The sequence below is a fragment of the Acomys minous genome (genome assembly GCF_964271855.1).
Source record: "Acomys minous genome assembly, chromosome: 1".
Classification (NCBI taxonomy): domain Eukaryota; kingdom Metazoa; phylum Chordata; class Mammalia; order Rodentia; family Muridae; genus Acomys; species Acomys minous.
Window position 1 is genome coordinate 177,795,364 of NC_140483.1, and position 21,781 is coordinate 177,817,144.

Sequence of the window (21,781 nt, forward strand, 5' to 3'; positions counted from 1 at the left end):
CTCTCAGGATCTTCTCTTTTATTGATGATTCTCTTCCTTGAGGAAATGGATTGCTTTGCTATTGTGTAGGGAACAGCTAGAGACTGGGGAGACACACTCCTTGGCTCTCTGTACTATTCAGCATCCTTTTCCTTATTTCATCTAGCAGGACCGGGGCCGGGGAGGGGTGTTTGTATGAAGGCTCTTTCTTCTCTCTCTCTCTCTCTCTCTCTCTCTCTCTCTCTCTCTCTCTCTCTCTCTCTCTGTCTCTCTCTCTCTCTGTCTCTCTCTCTCTCTGTCTCTCTCTCCTCTCTCCTCTCTCTTCTCTCTTCTCTCTTCTCTCTCTCTTCTCTCTTCTCTCTCTCTTCTCTCTCTCTCTCTCTCTCTCTCTCTCTCTCTCTCTTTGTTTTTTTGAGACAGGGTTTCTCTGTGTATCCTTGGCTGTCCTAGACTCACTTTGTAGACCAGGCTAGCCTTGAACTCACAGCCATCCACCTGCCTCTGCCTCCCAAGTGCTGGATTAAAGGCATGCGCCACCACCACCCTGCTTGAAGGTCCTTTCAAATGTTTGTAGAATGCAGCCTTCAGTCTGTAACCTCGGGTGTGGCCACCTGTCTGGCACAGTGCTAGTCAGAGCCCTAGTTAGCTGACCACGCCTGCCTCCCCATCTTGTACGTTAAAGTTCCCCTTCAGGCCTCTTAGCGTGTTTGTAGATGTTCTCTTTTCTTTCTCCCCATTCCCTCTCCTTTCTGTAAAGTCCCAAAATCTCTCTGAAAGTGATTCTTCACCTCCCCCATCTGGGACACTCTGCCCTATTTGTTTAAAGTGCCGATGGGGCTGGAGAGATGGCTCAGCGGTTAAGAGCACTGACTGCTTTTCCAGAGGTCCTGAGTTCAATTCCCAGCAACCACATGGTGGCTCACCGCCATCTATAATGTGATCTGATGCCCTCTTCTGCAGATAAAGTACTCAAATACAATAAATAAATAAGCTAAAAACAAATAAGAAAATGTTTTAAAAAAAAAGTGCTGAGATGTGGCTGAGGCTTTGTCTTCTTCTTTTTGTCTTTGTTTTGTTTTTTTCTTTTGAGACAGGGTTTCTCTGTGTAGCCTTTGCTGTCCTGGACTCATTTTGTAGACCAGGCTGGCCTTGAACTCACAGCGATCTGCCTACCTCTGCCTCCTGAGTACTGGGATTAAAGGTGTACGCCACCACGCCTGGCACCTTTGTTTGTCATTTTAAGAGTCATATTCATGCTTAAGTATTTCTGGGTGATTTCAGAAGAGTGGCTACTAAACACATTACTTTTATAATGGAAAACTGCATCAGAGGAAAGTTTTACAATTTTCTGTTACTTGGAAGATAAATGAGAATACAGGACTTTGTTAAGGAAGTTCTTAGTAGTTTTATGTCTCACTTTTTTTTTCCCTTAAAGGCACATTTGTTCCCCCAGACATTTAAACATACTTCCTCAAGACTGTTTTTATTCCCCCACTCCCTTCCTGTGACACTGTTTCTTTTTCTTCTACTTTTCCATGCATTTAGACAATGATTTGGTCAGGGGTCTAATGTTTCTCTCCCTTCTATTTGCTTCTGAGTTTCTGAGACCGAGGCTGAGCAAGAATCCTTTTCAGGACGCACAAATCTCCAGTTAAAAAGGTACCTGGCTAGCTTGGCCAGGCTTGTACCGTTTGTATCCATTTTGGGATATTCTTGCTTTTCTTCTGTTTTTTCCCCCCCAATCTCTTTTTATTCTATCCCTGGTCAAATAGGGTACTTGCTTGTACTTCATCTTTGATATGTTTTGAAAGCTAGAGCCAAACATTATGTGTATTTTTTAAAGGAGGCTGAACATATATGAGCAGTGTTTAGTGTTGTAATCAAATCAACTCTAAGAAAAAGAAACCTAATACCTGGTTCCTATGCTCAGTTGTGATCTTTTATGTCCCTGCTATAGAGCGATTTGCACAAATGGTTTGAATTACCATCATTTGGACAGCGTGGCCAATTTTTTTTCTTGTTTGTTATCTATGATTTCTTGGAATCCTCTATACAACTCTTGAGCCACACTCTTTAATTATAAGATGTGAGTCTTGGGTCTCACACCTAGTGAAAATTGAGGCTCTTTTTGTAATGGCTCTGGTTACTGACATGTGGCTCAGTCCTGAAAGTCCCTTCACTCTCAGAGTTCTTGAGTAATCTTGTGTAACTTGGCTTTAAAAATTAAAAAAAAATTAAATATTGAACGACATTGGCATCAGGTTCCTGAGCATGTTTGAACATGTTAGAGCCTGTTGGGCCTTGAGTTACAGAATCCACTTGAATTAGCGAGGACATAAGAATGCTCTTTGTTTACTGCTGTCACTCTTCCTCTTCCTCCTCCCCTCCCCTCCTCTCTCCTTCCCTTCCCTTCCCTTCCCTTCCCCCTTCCCTTCCCTTCCCTTCCCTTCCCCCTTCCCTTCCCTTCCCTTCCCTTCCCCCTTCCCTTCCCTTCCCTTCCCTTCCCTTCCCTTCCCCCTTCCCTTCCCTTCCCTTCCCTTCCCTTCCCTTCCCTTCCCTTCCCTTCCCCCTTCTCTTCTCTTCCCTTCCCCCTTCCCTTCCCCCTTCCCTTCCCCCTTCCCTTCCCCCTTCCCTTCCCCCTTCCCTTCCCCCTTCCCTTCCCCCTTCCCTTCCCTTCTCCCTTCCCCCTTCCCTTCCCTTCCCCCTTCCCTTCCCCCTTCCCTTCCCCCTTCCCCCTTCCCTTCCCTTCCCCCTTCCCTTCCCCCTTCCCTTCCCTTCTCCCTTCCCCCTTCCCTTCCCTTCTCCCTTCCCTTCCCTTCCCTTTCCTTCCCTTCCCTTCCTTTCCCTTCCTCTTAAACTCTAAACCCCACAGTCTCGTGTAGTGAGGCTAGCCTCAAATCCACTGTGCAGTTGAATATTACCCAGATTCTCTGTTTCTACCTCAAGAGTGCTGACATTACAGATGGCCACCACCGTGCATGCTTATGCGATGCTGACACTGAACCATTGTGCTTGCCAAGCAAGCACTCCACTACCTGAGCCTCATCTCTAGCCTGATCTGTTTGTCTCTCTGTCTGTCTGTCTTCTTTCCTGTCCTCCTGTCTTTCTTTCTCATTTTTGGTAAAGGGTGGCTGCTGCCATATGACTCAACAATAGAGATGCACATGGGCATCAGAAACAAATTGGATTACAGGTTGTGCGTTCCGTTCCTGGCTCACACTTCAGGCTGACTTTGAGCTGCTCACTCACACACCATCATCCACTCCTGGGCTGTCCTCTTGCATGTGGAAGGGATGGCCTGGTTGAGGTCACAATTTCCGATTTCTGAGGGCGGGACCTGAAGTTGGATCACTTGGCTCAATTTAAGGCTGCCACAGTTGCCTATAAACTTGATGATCAAACTCAACAGAAATGTGTTCTTTCATAATTGTGGATAGCAAAGTCTGTGAAGGCTCTGGGGGCAGGTGGAATTGTTCCGTCTCTCAGCAGCCTCCAGTTCCAGCCCTCTGCTGTGCCTGCAGAACTCCAGTTGTGCCCTGTGCTCTCACCCACACTGTGTGTTTGGGTCTTAGACATCCCTGTTCTTTCTTTTACAAGGGTTCCGGCTATTGGGTTTCAGGTCTGCTCAGGGTAAGTTCTTCCTGTGGTTTTTAATTAAATGAGCAAGGATGCTCTCTTCAGGTTGCCTCCTCTGTTGGGAATTAGGACTCAGACACACCTTTTTCGAGGTCACAGTTGAACTCTGTACCAGCAATATCTTTGCTGTGTAAGAAAGAAGATGCATGCTTAGGTCCCTTGTGTAGTGACTGAATTGGTAGAGAATAAGTGGCAGGAGAGAGCTCAATGCTATTCTAAGAAGCTTTCTGCATGGAATCAGTGACCTTGGATGGCTAGCACTAAGAACAGTTCTTGAGGTTGATCTATGAAATCTGCATGTACACACACACACACACACCAGCACACACACACCAGCACACACACACCAGCACACACAAGAACACACTCATGTATACCTGTGTGTGCACAGAGACTGTGCATACACTGAAAAACAAGATAGAATAATCCCTCCAAACTGGAACAGTAGCAAAGAAAGCAAAGCAAAAATCACAGTAAAGGAAGTAAGCTTAACTGAGTACTGTTTATGTATCCAGCCATGTGCTTCATAACCTCACCTAAAATTACTCATTTAATTTTCAGAAAAGGCCTGCCTAAGGGGAGGCTTTTTTTACTTTTTATTTTTGAGACAGGGTTTCTCTGTGTAGCCTTGGCTGTCCTGGACTGGCTTTGTAGACCAGGCTGGCCTTGAACTCATGAAGATCTGCCTGCCTCTGCCTCCAAGGTGTTGGGATTAAAGGTGTGCGCCACCACGCCTGGCTAAGACGAGGGTTTTTCAGGTGCATAATAGTACTTTTATGAGGAGACACATGGATTTTGGTGGTGCTAATGGCTGTTAACGTGCAGTTACTATGCCTTTTGATCCTTTAGGCTAGGGCTTTTAGAATAACACTAATTTTATTAGTTTTCTTCATTTATTTCTTAAAATACTATCAGGAGAACTTTTCCAATATTTACTCAGGCTACTTTAACGTTTAATTTATACAGGTAAAACTCAGGACAAACATACACATGCCTTTTTATTTACTAAATTCTAAAGAGGTTGGGGCTGGATAGGTCCCGAGGAACAGTTAAGAACACTTGGTGCTTTTCTGGAGGGTCTGTGTTCAGTCCCCTTCCCCACCTCAGGAGGCTCAGAGTGGTCTGCAACTCCAGTCTTGCTGGGTACCTGCACTCACATGCACATAGCCACATGCACACATTCATTCCTACACAGATTAAAACGTTAAATCTTTAAAGAGAAATTTTTAGGCATCCTTTGATATGCTCAGTTAGATTTTCTTTTACAAAAAATGTAATGGTTTATCATAGATATAATTATGACTTTAAATACACTTAAAACTCTCATTCTTTGAGGTTTTACTATTGTCCTATTTCTAAGGTGGTTTTTGGATTCACTCTTGGGAAGCAGCCTGGGGAGGGAGTGTTAAATAAAGTCTAAAAAATCCTTTTGTTCAGTGATTTTCTTGCATAATAAATGTGTTCAGATGGGAAGGATGGAAAGAAAATAACATCTCAAAAAGGTGCTTTTTGCAGCTGTGCTTATGTTACCTTGCAGGAGCTGTCTAGTGTTGCTAGATCTCTCTTTGCAGAAAGTTGCAATGTGGGTGATTTGGCTACATAAGTTGATAGTCTTTAACACAGTTGAGTTTTTATATGCCATCTGAATATTTATTCCTTTTCTTATTCTGTCTGGAATCTAAATAGTTTTAATGTTGCAAGTATATGGATTAAGTTCACTAAATGAAAACAAACACCCTAACAACAAAACCAAGCACTGCCTCTCCTCCAGAGTTGTCTCATTGCTTGATAATATGTGTGTTATAGTAGCTGGGTGTGGTAGCTCATAACTTTAATCTCAGCACTTGAGAGGCAGAGGCAGGTAGATCTCTGTGAGTGCGAGGCCAACCTGGTCTGCAAAGCAAGTCTAGCACAGCCAGGGCTGTTGCACAGAGAAACCCTGTCTTGAAAAAAATCTTAATTTTTAAAAAACTATATTGATTATATTTCTCCTTTACTTATAATTCTTTCATTGTTTACCTGTACAGTCTTTGAAAGGATGGCTTTCTATAAATCTAGCCAGTAAATCCTATTGTTGTTAATTGATTTTGTTTTGTTTGTTTGTTTTTAATTTAATTTTATTAATTTATTCATATTACATCTCAATAGTTATCCCATCCCTTGTATCCTCCCATTCCTCCCTCCCTCCCATTTTCCCCTTACTCCCCTCCCCTATGACTGTGACTGAGGGGGACTTCCTCCCCCTGTATATGCTCATAAGGCATCAAGTCTCTTCTTGGTAGCCTGCTATCCTTCCTCTGAGTGCCACCAGGTCTCCCCCTCCAGGGGACATGGTCAAATATGAGGCACCAGAGTACGTGTGAAAGTCAGACCCGACTCTCCACTCAGCTGTGGAGAATGTCCTGTCCATTGGCTAGATCTGGGTAGGGGTTTGAAGTTTACTGCCTGTATTGTCCTTGGCTGGTGCCATAGTTTGAGCGGGACCCCTGGGCCCAAATCTGCCTATCATAATGTTCTTCTTGTAGGTTTCTAGGACCCTCTGGATCCTTTTACTTTGCCATTCTCCCATGCTTCTCTCATCTAGAGTCCCAATAGGATGTCCTCCCCTCTGTCCCAGTTTCCTGGTAAGTGAAGGCTTTCGTGGGACATGCACCTTGGGCTAATGTGCAGATATAAGTGAGTATATACCATTTGACTCTTTCTACTTCTGGGTTAACTCACTCATTATGATCATTTCTAGTTCAATCCATTTGTCCACAAATTTTGGGAATTCCTTGTTTTTAATAACTGAGTAGTATTCCATAGTGTAAATGTACCACAGTTTCTTTATCCATCCTTCTACTGAGGGACACTTAGGCTGTTTCCATGATCTGGCTATTATGGATAAGGCTGCTGTGAACATGGTTGAGCAAATGTTCTTGTTGTGTGCTGGAGCATCTTCTGGGTATATTCCAAGGAGTGGAATAGCTGGGTCTTGAGGAAGCCCTATTCCCAGTTTTCTGAGATAGCACCAGATAGATTTCCAAAGTGGCTGTAGTAGTTTACATTCCCACCAGCAATGAAGGAGTGTTCCTCTCTCTCCACATCCTCGCCAGCATGTGGTGTCACTTGATTTTTTGATCTTAGCCATTCTGATGGGTGTAAGATGGAATCTCAGAGTTGTTTTGATTTGCATTTCCCTGATGACTAAGGAGGTTGAGCATTTCTTTCAGTCTTTCTCAGCCATTTGATATTCCTCTGTTGAGAATTCTCTGTTTAGTTCCAAGCCCCATTTCTCAATTGGGTTATTTGGTTTGGTGGTGTTTAATTTCTTGAGTTCTCTATATATTTTGGATATTAGACCTTTGTCAGATGTAGGGTTGGTGAAGATCTTTTTCCAGTCTGTAGGCTGTCGCTTTGTTCTCTTGACAGTGTCTCCTGCCTTACAGAAGCTTCTCAGCCTCATGAGGTCCCATTTATTGATTGTTGACCTTAAGGCCTGGGCTGTTGTTTGTTTGTTTGTTTGTTTGTTTTTTCAAGACAGGGTTTCTCTGTGTAGCCTTGGCTATCCTGGACTCACTTTGAAGACCAGGCTGGCCTCAAAGTCACAGCGATCCGTGTGCCTCTGGCTCCAAAGTGCTGGGATTAAAGACATGCACTACTACGCCCAGGTCCCATTGTTGTTAATTGAAATCCACTGACTAAATAACACATTTGGATGTTAAAGAGAGTACATGTTCTAGTTTCTTTTCTTTTCTTCTTTTGAGATAGGGTCTCTCTGTGTGGTCCTGGCTATCCTGGAACTCACCTGGAACTAGGCTGGCTTCTTCCTCCAGAGATCTTCCTGCCTTTGCCTTTAGAGTACTGGAATTAAAGGAGTGCACTACCATGCTGGGCGGTATTTCAGTGTAAGTCCTGTAACTGGAGAACTAAATTTATCTTCAGAGCTCCCTTCAACAACCGCACACAATAGTATCTTTGGTCTATCGGTCCGAACTGACGCATGTAACCGCCATCTCTGTTCACGTGTTTGGTGCGATGCCACAATGAGCTTTCCCTCTAGACCAGTGGTTCTCAACCTGTGGGGCGTGACCCCCTTGGTTAGGTGTTGAATGAGCGTTCACAGGGGTAACATGTCATATCTCCTGACTATCAGATATTTACATTATGATTCAAAGCAGTAGCAAAATTGTAGTTATGAATTAGCGATAAAAATAATTTTATGGCTGGGGGTCACCATGACAAGAGGAACTGTATTAAAGGGTTGTGACATTAGGAAGGTGTTAGAGAACGGGGTGTGTAGGAAGGCTCACACTTGCACACATGGAATACGGGGCCATTCAAATGCTGAGTAGGGACAGTTAGAGCACAGCTGGCTACGCCCCGCCTCTCTTTAAATGCTGCATCTTGAACAGGTTCTCTGGTGAATACACTAGGCATAATATCTAATCAGCTCTCTTTTGCCCTGATTAAAGTCTTTTCGTTGAGTTGCTAATTAACTGTTCTGTGTACCTGTGTGCCTCAGACTCAGGCAGCCTGCTTATCTAAAAGCTAATTCCAACTCCTGAAAGATTCCTCAGAAGGCTACTTTTCAAACTTAACATTCACATTTTTTTAAAAAAATTATTTTTATCTAAAGGACTATTTTTATTAGAGTTTGAGAGGAAAAAACCAACAGGGCAGGTGAGCTCAAGACCCTGGCATGTGCCAGGAGGAGGGAGATGGAGAGAAATTCATGTGTTTACTGGTAGGTGTGGAGGTCAGAGAAATAGGCAGGGAGCCCAGAGTTTCAGAGAAGGCATGCTTAGGCACTGGCCAGAATCCAAGCAAGAGACAGACAGAGGAAAAGCTAGGTGGTTTTGAGTTGGAGCTCAGAAAATCAGGTGGGCTGCATGGCAGAGGCGCTGTAAGTGGGTGTTTGGGTTGCACTTTGGCTTGTGTTTGGGTTGCACTTTGGCTCAAGGCTCGTCCTAAATAAATGTTTGCTCATGGAGATAGTCAAACTTAATCTATTTGTCTTCAGAGTATTTCCTGAAGGGAGATTATAACCCCTCTCCCCAACTAGTTTGTTTTTTGTTTTTGTTTGTTTTTTGTTTTGGTTTTACTAGACAGAGTTTCTCTGTATAGCCTTGGTTGGCCTGGACTTGCTTTGTAGACCATGCTGGCCTTGAACTCACAGCGATCTGCCTGCCTCTGCCTCCCGAGTGCTGAGATTAAAGGCATGTGCACTACCACGCCTGGCCCTCCCCAATTTTTTTTAACTGAATTTAAAGCTTTTTACATGCAGGCAAGCCATGTGTACTGAGCTTCATCCTACACTGCTGTCCTTCTACCCCAGTTCTTTTAAAACAGCTAATCAAGTTATGCATATGTTTTATTTTTCAATTACAAAAAGGAGGCACTTTTAAACTGTGAAAGTAGAAAGGTAATTTTTTTTTTTCTTCTGTTATTCAAAGGCAAACTTGGAGTCAGTTTTATTAGAGCTTAAAAGAAAAATACCAGGGCAGGTAAGCTGTAGATCTTGGCAGCCTCCTGGAGGAGGGGTGGAGGAGAGAGAAAGGGATGTTGTTTGAGTTCAGCTGCAGGGACTCAGAAAGAGGAGCAGACACAAAGGAGCCCCCTGGTGCTTTGCAAAGAGTGTACTAGGGGGCAGGAGTTTTTAGAGGAAAAGTGTATTATCTCATTAAAGGGATAATTATTCCTTCTATCTCTTTAACATGGCTTTTGGTGAACCCACCTCCTTCAAGGGGAGTTCCTTGGCCAGGTGATGATTAATGTGCGTAGCTGGATTAACTCTTAAGGGGGGAGACAATGGCATGTCTGTCCAGAAGTGGATTCCAGTCTTGACTAGGAGGCAACAACTTTCTTCAATGGGCCTTCAATGCTACTGTAACATTCCTTCCTTTGAATAGATCACTTTGGATCTAGAGTGGGGATTAGAGTTTACAAACACTTCTGGCATTTCTTCTTCCAGCCAGGACAGGAGCAGACATTTTTGGCCCATGACCTAGGACATAAATTGAGGCCCTATGCTTAATCTGTTTGTCTCATTTCCTGTAGAGGAAACCCTAATTGCTTTAGGAAATTGGCGATGACTGGATCTGGCTTCTTTCTGTTGGGTGCGGTCATTGGGTGTGGCAGTTTAGGACACACCTCCAGTGTTCCCATCCTGGGGTCCTTAAAAAACCTCCAGTGGTTACACTGGTCTAACAGCCAGATTATAGGGAAGGAAAGAGGTGCCTGGACAGAGAAATGAGAGAGAAGCAGGGCAAGAGTTCTTTGTTAGCCTTACAAGCCCCAGGCAGGGAACCAGGAGAACTGAGCTAAGGACGTGTTAAAATGACCAAATCAGAGTCCCTTAGCATCCCTGTGGGGACTCACAAGAACCTCCATCCACTGGACTCCTCCTCAGTTTTCCCTATGAATTTGAAGGCTGGACTAGTCCAGGGTCTGATATCAGGCACTTTGATAGCTGTTGGAGTGGTTAGATCACAGTGTGCAGCCCCTTCAGATGCTTGGTCCTAGACTCCAGTCACCTGCTGTGTCCTCAGAGGAGCTTCTGTAATATGTCCATGGGAGCTCCCAAGTCTGCTACCAGAGATTTGGAGCAGTCTGGTCCCTTCATGGCTGTCACGTATTACTGGGGAAGTTGAGGCCAGCCCCTCTTGGAATTCTTAGTCTCGTTGATAAACGAATTTATGAATGGACTCAAGAGAAAGCTTGTGGTAAATTTTATTACAGTTTGAAAGAAAAACTCCCAGGCCAGGAAGCTGTAAATCTCAGTAGGATAGAGAGAGAAAGCCATGCTGTTTGGGTTAAGCCAGCATGGAGGTCAGCACATGGTGGACATGGAGCCGCAGGCAGGAGGGGAGCTTCAGAGTGCTGGAGAGAGCATATTTCAGCTCTGGCCAACATCCAAGAGAAAAGGCAGAAGGAAGCAGAAATGCAGCAGCTTTCTGAGTCAGGACTCAGGTGGGCAGATGCAGTGGAGCCCCACGCTGCTCCGAGGGACTGCTGACAAACCTTTGATCCTCTGTATTTTTTAAAAACTACTTTTTGGGGGGTCCAGATGAAAAGTAGGAAATGGTAGGATTAGAAAGCCCCAGCAATGTTAGGTTGTGCAAGAGAGTCTTCCAAGGCCTGGTCTTAATTTTCCCTGGGATGTAGAGGAAGCTGGAGTCTGAAATCAGATCTAGATGTATGGAATTTGAACAAACTAGTACCAGAGAAATTTGAAGGGAAAAAACAAAACAAAACAGTTTCTGTGCACAGCTCTTCCAAGTGTTTAGTTCTAAGTCTTTCTTCTCCCATCATCTATGGGATGGGCATCTTTCCATGCCCCTGTTTACAGGTTTGCCTGCATCGTTATTTACAAGTACAGGATGGCCTGTAATGTTAGATGTGTCATAGTGTTAAACATTTCCCTACTGGCAAACATGTATTTTTTTTTTCTTTTTCTTTTTTGAAGACAGCCAATACAGTACAGTATCTTTCTTTGAGTATATGCAAGGGCTAACTGTAGGAGGGTTTTTAGATACAGAGTGTGTGTGAACAGGGCATCTTCATTTAAAGGTTTTATAGATACTGTAAACCATCTTTCTGCAAAGACTGGAGCAGTGTTTGCTCAGTGTGAAAGGGTGTGTGTCCCCACTCACTCACCTGGGTGCTGTGAGTCTTATTCTTTGGGATTTGCATGGATATATTATTTTATTTCCCTTTTTAAATGGATATCCATCCTGTCTATCATTTATTTAGGTTATAAAGATTTAGTCTCTCACTGCAACTTTTTTTCCCTTTAGAATTGTTCTCACTAGCTTTCTTGACACTGATTTTAGTTATATATTGTTTTTTCTTCTTAACTATTATTTGAATGTTTATAATCACTTTTGAAAAATTATAGTTAAGTTCTTCTGTTATCTGTAATGATACCACATATTTATTTACTAAATTCTTTCTTGTGTTTGTTTATATTAAAAATAATATATAACTTGCATATTATAAAATCAGCCAGCATTTAAAAATTAACTGATTTTTAGTGTATTTTCAAGTATGTACAATTATTATGAATTATCTATTCTGTGCTTGGTTGGACATGCTAGCACAGAGGGACACCCCTAAGCCCACCATGCAGACTGAGGCAGAATGCAAGCTTGAGGTCTGGTCTGTTATCTTTAATGAATTAGCATATTTGGAAGAGTCAGATCCTAGAGATGCTCTCAGGAGATTGAATGGCTTTGTGTCACTTTGTGACTGAGGCTGGACAGTCCCTACCAGGGCAGGTTCTTCAACCAAAGGTTCTTTCAGCTTTAGTTTCCAAGCTGAAAACTTCTGGGTCTTTGTAAAGGAGAGTGTTTTTTGGTTGACCCAGTTTCCTCCCAGGCCAACCTCCTAATTCAGAATAAAATACATGGATGCAGAGTTGTAAAGGAACAGTTCATCTCAAGGCGGTGAGTACTGAGATGGCTTCTTTCTAAGCAAGAGCAGTCTGGATATTGAGAGTAACAATCGCAGGGCTTGTCGGAAGAAACCCAGCAATCCCAATGGACGAAAGCAGGCCAGACCTCTGTTATTTAGTGAGGCCTCCAGGAGGTGCCGTCAAACCCTCCTAAGACAGTTTCAGCTTTTGTCTTGCCTCTCTGAGGAGGCTGTTCTAGCCTTGTGGACTATCCCTTGCAGATGCCCACCTCACCACGGAAAACTGCAAGTAGCTTTGCAAAGCAGCCTGTGTGGACACGTCTCTGAGCCTTTCTTTGGAGGCCATCCTGCACCTCCTACTACTGTGTAAAGACAAGCGGGACTCCCTTGCATTTGTGTGCTCTGAGCAGACCCTGTGACTGGCCTGTGGGGTCCCCAGACCTTCCATCACCTGTTCTGTCACCATCAAAGAAGGCTGTCAGCTCAAGCACAGATCCAGGCCATTTGGCATTGTGTTGACAGGCTCTTGGCGTGGGCTTGGCCTTATTTTCCTCATCTATGTGCCCCCCGCCCAGTTTTGTTTCAAACTGTGTTAGCATGAAGTATTTCCAGCAGCTTTCTCTTATAAAATACAATATACTATGCACACTATAAAATTTTTTTATATACTATAAAATTTCTCTGTTTAATTTTATTGAGTCACAGTGAGATTAACTGGTCATTTTGTTGAACAAGGTAAAGTACCATGAAATTGTAACAATCATTAAGGGGTATGTGAGCAGAGCTGATCTTTGACAGCCATCTAAGAACATGCATAGAAGATACAATCTGTGTGTGTGTGTGTGTGTGAATGTGTGTGTGCGTATGTGTGAATGTGTGTGTGTGTGTGTGTGTGGCCTACCTATTCATGAGAATATAGAAGCCAGGGGTCAATGTTGGTATCTTCTTGCTTTATTGCTCCCCACTTTATTTTTTATTTTTTCTACTTTATCCCTTTGAGATAATGGTCTTTCACTGGACCCACCTCTTTCCCCTAATCCCATCCTAAGCCCTAGAATTACAGACATTCACTGCATGTCCACTTTTCATGTGGGTTTTAGGGGTCCAAACTCAGGTCCTGTGCTTATGCAACAAGCACTTTGCCCAGGAGAGGATCTTTGCTTGAAGGCTTTCAGTTAGTGTGGGGATCTGTTTACAGTGGATTCATACTTGAGAAACTCCGTACAGATCTGATCCCTGCCACAAAAGGTTCATCTGTGACTCTATGCTTGCACAGGAATATAAGAGGATTCATATGAAAGGGAAAAGACCACTATTGAAACTACCATGGAAAATTCTTCCACTGGAGGGGAAATGTTGACAGTCCCAGAGGAATCGACTTAGGAACTAAATCTTTGGAGTGTCACCAGCAGTGCTGTGAGTGGAAATATAACATGAGCCATGCATCTGAGCTACAAATGGTGCTCAGAATGTTCTAGTAGCTGCGGTGCAGAGATAGCATGGGGGTTAGGAGCACTGACCCAGGCTTGTTTCCCAGCACCCACAACAGGTAACTCCCAGCTACCTGTAAGTCCAGCTCCTGTGGGATCTAACACTTTCAGCCTCTGCAGACACACACACACACACACACACACACACACACACACACACGCACAAATAAAATAATTTTTAAATTCTTTTTGATAACCAGATTAAAAAAAGTAAAATGAAACTGATGACACTAATTTTAATAATGAAATTGATATAGGCCAAAATATCAAAATCCTATTATCACATGCAGTCATATTTATGTTCTTATTTTTTAAAATATATTCTTATGTGTATGGGTATTTTGCATGCACAATATCTGTGAACCATGTGCTCTCTGGTGCCCACAGAGGTCAGAGAAGGCATTGGGTCCCTTGCATTTGGAGTTACAGATGCTATGTGGGTGCTGGGAATCAAATTTGAGTCCTCTGGAAAAGCAGTCAGTGCCTTTAACCACTGAGCCATCTCTCCAACCCTTCATTCTTTCCAACTGAATCTGTTTCCCCCTTTTATGTTCTAAGTTTTTAAACCCAACAGATGTTTTACATGCAGCACATCTGGGTTTGGATTAACCACATTACCTGTGTGCCCAGTAGGCAAGTAATGGCCATGGCTCTTAACTGCCGAGGTACTGTATAGTCAAATCCTTTGTCAGCTGGAAGATTTTAAATGTCATTAACATACACAATTAGTCACAGCTCATGTAAATGCCTTGAGTCATGGGAAGCTTAAATCTTTTCCTGACCCTAAAGTTAGTGCAGGTGGAAAGCCCTCTGTTCTGTATGGTGTGACCACTGATAGTTCACACACTTAGGGGAATGCTTAGCTTATAGTAGATGCTCAATAAATGTTAGTGAACATGATTTTTAAAAGTTACATTTTCATTTTTAAGATTTCTTTCTAGTTTGTAAGGGAGCCTTATTTTTAAAGGGTACTTTTTTTTTTTTATATATTTGTTCCTTAAGGAAAAACTTTAAAGTGTAATTCCTCTTTTTCTTAATTCATTCTTAATGGCTTTTGTTTTGCTTTAATTAGTCCCCTGGCCCACTCTTTTGAGTGGTTGATCCATTTCATATGTCTGGTTATTTTTCATGGTCTGCTAATATTTATAGATGACTTGATCATTTATTCTTGGTAACTGATGTGGTCACTGACTCAAATTATATGGCTAATGTTTGCTTTTTCTCTGATTGATTTTCCCCAAGTGTGTGGAGGGAGGTGATTGATAGCTGGCTTGATCCTTTGGCCATGTTTTGCTTTTTATACGTGGGCCTTGGCTGTTCTGAAAAGGGAGCTGGACGTCTGTAGGTGCCCACTGTGCAGTGTGGGTGGCAGGCGCTCAGTGGCTTAATGGTGGGATTGGAGGGACGCGTAACTCATTAGAGCACTTGATTGTGTGTGTGTGTGTGTGTGTGTGTGTGTGTGTGTGTGTGTGTGTGTCTTATTTTAATATCTCGGATCATAAGAAGGAAAAGCAGGATTAAGCACCTTCTTAGCGTATTCATTTTAAAGTCTGAAATATTTAATATGCTATTTTATTTCTTTACAGGAATATGCCTGGTTTGATAAAAGCCCTCATGAAATTATTACAAATGCAAGCTGTAGAGGAAGGACAAAACAGGGAGAAAGACACTCGGGATATATATTCTATCAGGTAAGCCTGCTCTGCTGTGGTTTTGTATTTATTTAATTTTAATTACATTTACTGTGCACGTGTGTGTGTGTGTGTGTGTGTGTGTGTGTGTGTGTGTGTGCGCGCGCGCGCGCACACACACACGCACCCGCATATGTAGAAGTTGGAGGGTAACTTTTGGGAGACGTTCTTTCCTTACACCATGTGGGTCCAATCCTGGCTCACCAGGCGTGGCATCGGAGGCTTTACTACTGAGCTATTTTGCTGTCCTTCCCTCCCCCTTTTTACTTCAATGAAGTTTTATATCATTAGCTAAATTATGAACAAGATGCAATTCCTTAAACTTTAGTTTTTAATCCAGTAGGATGTACCCACAGCCGTTGTGGGTCTTTATTCCTTAGGAAGTGACTGTTTCAAAGACAGAGAGAGATGACAGAGTTGACCACGTGCTGAGCATCACCAGCGTGGGCTTCACGGTTGCTTCTTTGGAACGGAAATCTATTACTCAAAACTGAAATGCCTTTTTTTTTTTTTTGCTTTAGAAAGTGTAACTGTCACTGGGTGTGTAACCTTGGCTCTTGTAGGTGGAAGCAAAAGGATCAACACTTGTGACTACAGGAGGCTTGTCTCTACAACAACAACATGCCACTGTTTTCTCTCAGAACTGTGAAAACTGGAAAGCTCAGTGAGCAAATATTTGTAAAGCACAGGGGTTTGTATGGGGCAAGAAGGCAAGCCTCTCACCTTGGAAAGTAATAGGAGACACTCGCTTACAAGTGTAGTCGCCCGGTCAAGGCCTAGTGAGGAATAACGTTTGCTTCTCTTTGTCATCTGTAGAGTGATGAGGTAGAGTTGCTGTAAAAAGAAAACACACAGCAGTAACCATGGGATACCCTGGATTGTGTGAGGATTTTCTGGAAAGGAAGGTGTCCCCTGAGTTTGTGATGATGATGTCACTTACCACCTACTAGCTCCGGAAAGCCACTTCTTAACAGAAGGGTTCTCGGCAAAGCACCCAGAAGATATATGTGACTAGTTCATCTTATCTTAGGAATTTGCCTCACAAAGAATTTTGGTATTTCAAAGAATGAGGATATGGGAACATTACAGGACGGCTCCCATGGGCTGTGGGGGTTGCGCTCACAGCACCTGTAGTTATGTAGACCCTGGCCAGCCGCTCTGCAGGTGTGTCTGGAGCAGGGCTGCCTGCTACTTCCCTATATTTGTGGTACTTTCTCGTAGATGGTCAGTGGGCAGCGTCCAGTCCTGTAATGTTAGTGTTCCTATGATCCTTCTTATTTTTGTGAGCGTATTACTTAGGGCTTCTTAGGTTATTTTAAAAAACAAGGTCAGATTTTTATTTTACATACTATTCTTGGCATGTTTTCCAATATTTTCAAATATATAGAAAAGTTAGATTTTGTTTTTGTTTTTTTTTTTGTAGTCCTGTCTGGCCTTGAACTCACAGAAATCCATCTTCCTCTGTCTTCCTATTAAAGGTGTGTGCCATCACACTTAGCCTCTGTGAATATACCTTAGGAACTTGTAGTATACAGGACAAGTTGTCCAAATGGATAAATGTTCCTTTCTTTTCTTCCTCTCTCCTCCCTTCCTTCTTCTTCGCCTTTTTTTCTTCCCTTCCTTCCTTCCTTCCTTCCTTCCTTCCTTCCTTCCCTCCCTTCTTTCCTTCTTTCTTTTTCCTTTTCAGCATGATAGTAATGCAAAGTATTAGCTTACAGTTTCTTTTTCTTCTATTATCTTGGGCAGAATTGATCCTGAAGAGTTGGCAAGTGGATCTTAGTACTTCTGGAGTGGTACTTATCCTGCCCCATGTTTAAAAGAAATTCAAAATTTTGTTATAAATTTCCAGGATACAAAATAATTCCATTTCATTGTTGTCCCATTATTTTTCAGTTTTCTGTAGAGAAGCTACTAAGGGTTTTAATTATTCTGTATGACAGTGTTATTGAGATAAAATTCACAGATCATGTGAGGGACACATTTAAAGTGTATAGTTCAGTGGTTTTCATCCACAGTCATGCAGTTTTCACTATAGTTAAATTTAGACCATTTATTCCTCCCCCAAAGAAATCCCTCATCCCATTAGCAGTCCAGTTTTTATTTCCCTTCTACCCAGAACAGTATTTTAAATCTTTGGTTCTCCATATTGCCGGCTCATCAGAACCACGTGGGTATGCTTCAAAAGAAACAAATGTGACACCATCCAGAGTCTCTGCTAGGAGTCCTACTCCTTCTTAAAATGCTCCCAGGTGGATCTGGTTCTCAGTGGCATGGGGCAGTAGGCTGCTGTCTGGTGTGCACACCAGCTGACCCTGGATCTCGGCTTAAGTCTGAGGTGGACGCCAGGAGCCTGACAAGCACTCAAGGGATGCTGCTGCTGTTCCCACCCACACTCACCAAGTAGCAGAGGGCGCCATAAACGGCACCTGGGAACTCGTTAGAAGGCGTCTGCATGGGCTGCAGTGCAGGCTGCCTGAAGCAGAGCCTGCATTTTGGAAGATTTTTGTAGGTGACCCGTGGACCCATTAATGTTTAAGAAGTGTAAGTTCCGATGATGGCAAAGCAAACTATCCTGTTATACTGAAGCATCATAGTCTTTCTCATTTTCATACTGATTGATTGTCTTCATTCATCTGCCTTGCCTCACGTGCTGTCCCTTCTAGAATTCATTTTGTCTTATTACTGGTTCTTCTAGCCATGGTCTTGGTTTTACAAGGCAATAGGTACAAGGTGTGTCTGGGGAGCCCAGGCTAAGGAACTAAAGGGAAATGGATATGTAAGGTTTGCCTTGAAATAAGGTGGCACACTAAGAGGTCCAAATCAATCACCCGAGTTGGCATAAATCTGGTAATGTTTATGGAGAGTCCTTATGTGAATGGCTGTTTGGCATTATAAATCTGTGGAGTGTAATCGAGTGTATTAGAGCCTGAAGTTCCCCAGAGGGGATTGTGGCAGGCAGGAGCAGGGGGAAGGTAAGTCTGAAGTGCAGATTCCCCTTCAGAGGGCTATGATTACCTGAGTCAGGCATAGAATTGCTGGGCTGCTCTGGACCCTTCCCTGCTACATGGTGGTTAGCAGCATCCACTAGCCTTGCAGAGGCAGCTGCTGAGCTTGGTGTATAAAAAGGCTGGGAGGGATTTAGAACTTCACCGAGAGGCACGGGATTATCTCAGAACCATACTATGGCATATAACTGGCTTTTTGAGTGTGAAGCTAATCTGTATTTTTTCATGATGTTAAGGACTTGGCCCGTAATACAGCTATGTTTTAAAAATGTTTGCGCTTTTGTTTAAATGGCTGAATAACTTGAATCATAGTGGCAGAGATTCCATGGTCATTTAAACTGGGTCTGTGCAATGGCGTATGGCATGCAAGTGTGGGACAGAATATGTGAGGACCCCGGGCCCTAGTGAGGCTGCTCCTTCTGCTGGGCTCAGAGTTCAGTGGCTCTCAAAGTCTGTACACATAAAGGCGACTGGACAGATGCTTGGACTCTCTGCTTCTCAGCATCATTGCTAGAGATTCTTATCCATCCCATGATTTTCTGTGGCTTGGGCCTCAGCCTGTTCATGAACTTGATTCCTGATCTGAATGTAGGTCATTTTGTGTCTCATGCTTAGGGAATCTTTCTTCAGCCCCATAGCACTTGATGACACCGCATATGGTCTGCGAAGGCCCCAGATTTTTTAGCATAGAGGACATGTTGAGTGGCTTAGGCCCACCTCCTTCCTTCAGCATCAAGGAACCAAGTTTGCCTTTTCCATGTTAGCCATCTACCACAGAGAGGCTAGGAGCAGAACTGCAGGACAATTCTACGGAAAAAATCAAGCTAAAGAGAGCAAGCAGATGCAAGGAGAGAGAATGTAGGAGGCCATGCTCACTCAGTGACTTAATTCCATGCCTCTAACACATGCTAGTGTCTTCACCGTCAGATGGTGGGTGGGTGGGTGTGGGAGCAGGAGAGGAAGAGAGTCCTAAATACCCTCTTAGAAACCCACACGGGTTGTCAGGGCTTCCCGTGCGTACGGAGTTTATCCTCACTCAGGGTTTTCCATATGCAGCTTTGCAGCCTGGGCCTGACACACACACTGTCTTGGGGTTTGAGTGCAGTCGAGGACTGCTTGTGCTTAGAGAGAAAGCTGGACTGTGTTTGCGCTGATCAAGCTGATCGTGCTTCCTGTAGAGCATCTTCCTTACGCCCCTTGGCTTAATCAGAATTGGGTGGCTATGTTTTTTTTTTTTGTTGTTGTTGTTTTTTGTTTTTGGTTTTTCGAGACAGGGTTTCTCTATGTAGCCTTGGCTGTCCTGGACTCGCTTTGTAGACCAGGCTGGCCTCGAACTCACAGCGATCCGCCTGCCTCTGCCTCCCGAGTGCTGGGATTAAAGGCGTGCGCCACCACGCCTGGCTTGGGTGGCTATGTTTTAATATCACGGCAACTGTTGTTACCTTGAGGATGGGAGTAACTGGGAGAGAAAGGGAGTACATTTGGTTCTTGCAGTTAGCTCAGGGGCTTTCAGCAAGTGCGGGAACACCAAGTGTGTGAGCCTCAATTGCAGCCAAGCGCCTTAGCGCCCTCTGAGGAACTCCTCAATATTCCTGTGACTGAAAAGGATTTAGAGTGACTGTGGCTCAGCGGGAGGCCCTGGTGCTTTTCAGCTTCCCTGTAACTCTGGAGAATTGCTAGCCTTGGTTACAATGAGGGGATGGGGTGTCAGTCTTGCCAGACCTTCAGATCTTTTAATAAGTGGAAGGATTCTGTGAGAACCCTCGTGATTAAATGCTGGCAGCCAGTCCCAGTTGTTTTTTTTTTTTTAAAGTATGAGGTTGGCAGACACAACATGTCTGCTCACAGGATACAGTCTGTGGACAGCAAAGTTTATGACCTGCTTTAGGAACTGAAACTGTTCTCCAGAACTTTAGAAATGCTTTCCTACTTGTAAACAAATTTCAAGCTAATTAGCATATTATTTTCATTTTATTGCTATTAAGGCATCTTTTAGTTTAGACTTTCTTTTCCTCCCTTTGTTGGGTCTGGATTGTTGGCTGCAAGTGTGAATAACTAAATTTATATGATTTGCCAATTATTAGAGGCTAGTTTTCTCATTTGCTTTGTAATGTGCCATCTCCATTAAGTTTCATCTTGTGCTTTGCTTTTAAAAATTTCTCTGCATATTCATATTATAGCAATCTTTTTACGGTCTCTCTTCTCTCAGCAGAAGTGAGGAAATAGCTGTGAATTCATGAGCAGTGACTGCTTGTTCCAGAATTTGTGCTTTATTCTGATGTGCCAGACAGTGGCTGACATGTACAAATATCAGATGTTCAGAGTCCTATTCGTGGGAAGCTGTACTTTCTGGAACGAGGGAATAGTTAATGACTTGGCAGATGGTGTGCTCTGAAGTAGGCGATGAGGTCAACAGCGAAGGATGGTTGGACCCCAACTGCACTGAAGCTTTGCACCCTATATGTGTGTCTAGCCCTCTATTTGTAGTTCTTATGGGTGGAAAATCTAGGATTTAAGGATCCTAAAGGCTGAGATACTTTGTAATTCATGTTGCCTCTCTGACTTATCATTGAAGTCAGATTTATCCCTTTAGGTAATACAGAAAAATGAGAGAGAGGGGTGTGTGTGGGGGGGGGGGAGGGAGAGAGAGAGATCCAGAAAATACTAATATGTACTTACAGAGGCTGGCTTGTGGTTGTGGTTATCAAAATATATCCCTATTTTTAATTCTCGTAGCTTTTTTCCTAAGCTACCATGTTTTGCATTTTTCTCTTACTATCTATTTGAAGGAAAACACAGCGACTTGTATAGCTCAAATAATTTCTCTAGTGCTGACATTGTGCCATGTGAGAGTTCTGTGTGCTGGAGGGCCACGAGGAAGGCAGGATGGCTGTTTGGTGCTCAAGGGAGAGGTGGCCATAGCACTTAAATAATAGTGGGAATTCATTTTTTTCTATTTTCCTTATCTTTTTAATTTAACTATATAGGATATTGTTTAGGCGTGCATGTTATCTTTAGCTGTGAGTTAAAAAAATTTCTTTTAAAACATGGAACCTTTTCTCATCCTGTGTCTTTTATGGTGTTGAGATTTTTGAACAGCATGAACACTGGGTGCCATGTGTGTCTAAGGTGCACACACCAAGCACCGGTGATGGCCATCCTGTTGTCCAGTGTGCGTTTTATTTTGATCGCCTAGTCACTCTGCGCTCTGATTTCTTCATCTCGCAGGTCACTTTCCTGTTATAACTAAGGAGAAATCTGTGGGGAAAACAATGAAGCTATGTGGAACCTTGCTTCATATTACCCCGTGACCACTGTAATGGCTCCAAAATAGTGACCCCCAAAATACTGACCCCCCACATCCATAGTATTTCACATCCTTAGTGGTAAAGGGGGAGAATTGACAAGTTATCAGGAATAGATGAGATTTCAACTTGGAATTATTTTTCAGCGAAATACAGTTTAATACACTTATTATATTAATGTGCTTTACATGTTACACAGATGTTTCTAAAATGAAAAGGCCAACAATTTAAAATAGTATGTGGCTGTTGATGTTTATTGTGATTTGATTTGTTTGTTTTTG

At 43.2% G+C, this 21,781-nt stretch overlaps 1 protein-coding gene across 4 annotated transcripts in view; it reads left to right on the top strand.

The window, feature by feature from the left end:
- The window catches only part of FOCAD (focadhesin), a 301,056-nt gene that overhangs the window by 49,204 nt on the left and 230,071 nt on the right, over nucleotides 1-21,781 (top strand). For 3 of the 4 annotated variants that reach the window (XM_084773534.1, XM_084773535.1, XM_084773537.1), the window contains exon 5: nucleotides 15,086-15,190. In XM_084773534.1, the coding sequence (XP_084629660.1) occupies nucleotides 15,086-15,190 (105 nt within the window). Of the gene's footprint in view, nucleotides 1-13,375; nucleotides 13,426-15,085; nucleotides 15,191-21,781 lie in introns of those variants that run through there. The other variant, XM_084773536.1, reaches the window with a different exon arrangement.